Source organism: Lactuca saligna, chromosome 4, assembly GCF_052625555.1.
Source record: "Lactuca saligna cultivar CGN05327 chromosome 4, ASM5262555v1, whole genome shotgun sequence".
NCBI classification, from domain to species: domain Eukaryota; kingdom Viridiplantae; phylum Streptophyta; class Magnoliopsida; order Asterales; family Asteraceae; genus Lactuca; species Lactuca saligna.
The window spans coordinates 97,685,191-97,689,469 of NC_136420.1; the positions used below are offsets into that span (position 1 = coordinate 97,685,191).

Consider the following 4,279-nt stretch of genomic DNA (forward strand, 5'->3'; position numbering starts at 1 on the left):
TTTAAAAACATGTGCATTTGTTGGAGATTTGTGGACGCCATGATTTATCTCCAAATTGATCTTTGATTATTTTTTAGCATTATAATCGAATGACAAAGAAAATAAAATATCATTGTTTCAAGGCCAGTAATCTCTTCCTTAAAGCAATTCGAACCCACCAATCTATCATCCCTACGAATGATCATAACAAATGTAGAATCAGTTATTAAACACCGCATGATTGTGATAACTCTGGTAAATTTATTGACTTCTCTAAGGATTATGGATGCTAAGTATGTTTAGTGGTATGGTAAAATGAAAGTGTAACATATTCTCTTAAATGTTAAATTATCATAATTGTTTTTCGTAACAACCTTAACAAGTAAACCAATTTTGCACACGTTTGATGGGTATGAGAATGAACACTGTCTCAAGATTCTAAACAAAACACAAACATTTGCTTCCCAAATTGTGATGTACAAGAGCTTCTAAAAATTAAAACCAAACACAAACTTCTATAGACATTAACGTTTAAGAAGAATACACACTCCACACTATAACTTCATCTTGTTATTTTTGGCATCCATCCGATGAAGAGAGGACATATAAAAAATTAGGGTTTGAATCGTCTTGCTTTGTTATAAGATAATTTCTTGTTGAACACTAACATTTAGAGTCTTGTTTGGAAGTACAATGCAATTGATTACCACTACTTCATCTTCAACATTAACAGCTTCACCTAGATTTCATACAACATTAACAAATTCATAATTTGACTTTTAGAGTCAAAGCTTTGACTATTTTAGAGTCTTGATTGTAAAGAAAAGATGTTTACCAAGAATGGTCACTCCAAGCTTTGCACTGGGATCTCCTTCAGCCTGCACACGCGACCACCTCCCAATACAACATTTCCAACCAACAATCGAATGAATAACAACCGCGTTTTCCTGATATTAAATAATAACACTGTGACTGTAACCAGACAGTGATTGTTATGACCGTGACTGATGTCAATGGGACAAAAATTGTAATTTTTTTATATGAGGCAAAAAAAAGATGGGATAGAGAATTGTTTTCGATCACTCGTATGTGTAAAAAGACGAAAATGCCCTTTGTATGGTGTTGTAGGATACCTTGATTTCGACATCATCAAGAACAATACAGTTGATCAGCCGGACACCAGCTCCTATGCGGGCATTGGCAGATATGGAGACGTTTGGGCCAATCTGTGAAAAATTAAGGAAAAATAAACCAACAGCTTTCATCATATATAACAAAGATTCTTCATTTAAAAATACACAAAAAGTGGTGTAATTAGTTAATTAATTAATTACCTTTGCAGTTGGATGAACTTTTGCTGAGGGGTGGATATAAACATCACCAAGTATAGTGGCACTTTTTGAGCCATCTCCTTCAGTCAAAAGATGGGGTGAGGTGTAACGAAACAATGAAAGATACAATCCAGAACATTTCAAGGACATTCTGTATAAATTTAACAAGAAATGATTTTAGAGGATTTAATAATTTATACAGATGAAATAAAGGGTCTTGGATTTATTATGACTTACTTACCCAGGTGTTTTTATTTGTTCCCAAAAATCCCTAGTTTCATATATGTACAACTGTTTCTTTCCTGCAAGTGGTGATAATATATCTTGATCCAGTCTTACAAAATTTGCAGGAAGACTCCTGTTGTTACATGTACTTATATCAGGACACAATTTTTTAAAAAATTTAATACTTTCTTTTGTTTATAAAATTCATAAATAAGTACTACCTTGTTGCTGACTGTAATGCCTCAAAGCTGGATTGGCGTCTTAGATTAGCTGCAAAACAAATAAAAGAAACAGAATTCAGTTAATAATTTTAAAAAAAAAGATAGTAAGTTTTTATAAGTTATAAAACTAACCTCTGTCTTTTCGTTGTGTAGAAACACCTTGAATTGCAGTAAAGATTTCGGGTGTGAATACATAAACACCACAATTTATTCGGTCACTAACCTGTGTATTGTGTAAGATTAGATTTGTTATTGATTAGACCAAAAGAGTGATAACTAATTAGTCTGTTTAACATGTCAAGTTGTTGACTTTGGTCAACCACACGTACAAAAGTTTCAGGTTTCTCAGTGTAATGGAGCAACTCATTGGAATTAGGATCAGCTACAAGCTCCCCAAATTGGTCTGCTGATTCAGGGGAAACCTTAATTACAAGGATTGTTCCCATCCCACCATATTTTTTATGAGCCTCTATAAAAAATAGAGAGAGAGAGAGAGAGAATGTATGTTAGAATATTTACATGAAATTTTTTTGTATAAAGATATGTGGTGTATAAAAAGAAAGCATACCAAGCATTTCAGGCAATGGGAAAGTGCAGCAAACATCACAATTCAGCAAGAAGATGTGTGACTGTTATGAAAAAAAACATTATCATTCAACAGGAGTTTGAAAAGATGGTTTTTTTTTTTATTAGAAAGGAAGGGTAAAGGTTAAAAGTTAAAAAGTAAAACCGGGTTATCTTCCAAGATGAGATCTCTGAAATTGTATAGTCCACCAGCAGATCCATGTGGCTTGTCCTCTTTCAAGTATCTATTTCAGGATGAAAAAAGGCAAACATAATAGCAGGATGAGAAACTAAGCTCAAGTTTAACACCATCAAAGAGAAAGGAAAATTATTAAGAAGAGAAATGGTTATGAAGTTACTTGATAGGGACTTTAAGCTCATTAGAGATGGAGGAGACATATAAGGCAAACTCACGTTCTTCGTAGAAGCCAATAAGATAGATCTGTGCTAGGTTTGGTATCTATGACAGAAAGAATTGTGCATAAGATTCCATTAAACTTTGTTGTCATGATTCAGATATATACTTTCCAAGAAGAAAAGTGTGGCCAAATTTAACAATAAACAGATAAAGTTTTACCTTTTTACAGGCAGAGATTGGATGATGAACCATTGCCTGTCCTGCTAGTGGAAAAAGTGGCTTTGGAATATTTAGTGACAATGGCCTGAATCGAGTACCTAAAAGACAACAATATGTCAATTGTCCAATATGAATTGCAATTAAGAAAAAGGAAGATTCGAAGAATCACTAATTCCAACAATATCCATTACAAGAAACAATAGAAAATTTCTCTCTTTTTCACAATCAAAATTCCACTTCGAAATCTGAAAGATACATGTAACATACATAACCTTACTCTACGCGGATCAACTTTTGAAAAACACATTTACAAAAGAAATCAAGAGCAAATTCAGATCGCGGGGTGTGATGTGACGACATCCCATCCAAAAACAGAAACAAACAAGTTCTATTTACAGTAGTGCAGCGAGATCCAGTGAATCATAACTAAGATTGAGCAACTGAAGTTACTGCAATTGAAGTTACTTAATAAGGAACTAAGAATACCTTTTGTAGGACCACCAACCATGATCACGGCAACAGCTCTCTCATCTGAGTTCATCATTCCCATTCCCTATCAAGATCTCCGTCTCTAGGAACGACACAATGAGACAACAACAACAACACAAGTATTTTGAATCAAACTATCAATTCTCAATTTCAATTGGCGCCTAATTTGATACCGACAGCACTTTCTCAGTATCAGAATGAGATTATGGCGTCTGAAAAATGAATTTGGGATGTGGTTAGCAAGATCTTGAGAGAGTAATTGAAATGGAAGAGTCCACTCGATCTGGGATAACTACATGGCCATTGCTCCCTCACATGCTTTATCCTATGACTTAATTTTGGGACCCGCTTCTTATTAGCTAAGAAGCCGACACTTTTGAGATCGGGAATGAAACCACTTATTTTGATTTACTTCGACAAAATTTAACGATCGGTCCTTGTATATTACTAACACTATACAATGGTCCATGTGAGTTTACTTTTTTATATGGTTGGTTTTGATATATATATAAATTGATTTTTATACATTTATCGTTATTATTGTTATTATTAATTAATACAATACCCTTCCACACCCCAACCCACTCTTTTTCCGCTAGCTTCTTCCATCATCCACCACCACCAACCATCACCACCATCGAGAATACCAAAACCAAAAAAGACTCACAACTAGTGCTAAATCATACGAAAACCACGATAAACGATGATCACACCCATAAAAGATCCAACAACCGTTGACAAATCAAACCCAAAAACTCAAACGAAAACCATACCCACAAAATCAAATGAAGTTTAAATGAAAAAAACCATGTCCAAACTCATAAATGCAAGAATTGATTCCTTTTTGCATATAATTTACTTGAAGCCATTGTTGAATAACAAAGGTGTTTTAG

At 34.0% G+C, this 4,279-nt stretch overlaps 1 protein-coding gene across 2 annotated transcripts; it reads right to left on the bottom strand.

Annotated features, from left to right (window-relative positions):
- Positions 1 to 415: 415 nt before the first annotated feature.
- LOC145042446 (uncharacterized) lies at positions 416 to 3,737 on the bottom strand. Of its 2 annotated transcripts, none has more exons than XM_078990866.1 (13): positions 3,384 to 3,737; positions 2,898 to 2,995; positions 2,680 to 2,780; positions 2,487 to 2,565; positions 2,325 to 2,385; positions 2,086 to 2,225; positions 1,889 to 1,979; positions 1,757 to 1,805; positions 1,552 to 1,668; positions 1,314 to 1,461; positions 1,113 to 1,205; positions 815 to 951; positions 416 to 718 (listed from the first exon to the last, which is right to left on the bottom strand). In XM_078990866.1, the coding sequence occupies exons 1-12, from the start codon at positions 3,445 to 3,447 to the stop codon at positions 853 to 855; spliced, it is 1,140 nt and encodes a 379-aa protein (XP_078846992.1). In that variant the 5' UTR covers positions 3,448 to 3,737; the 3' UTR covers positions 416 to 718; positions 815 to 852. The 2 variants fall into 2 exon arrangements, with proteins under 2 accessions (XP_078846992.1, XP_078846991.1); XM_078990865.1 differs by having other exon boundaries at positions 815 to 926; positions 3,384 to 3,732.
- Between the last annotated feature and the right edge of the window lie 542 nt (positions 3,738 to 4,279).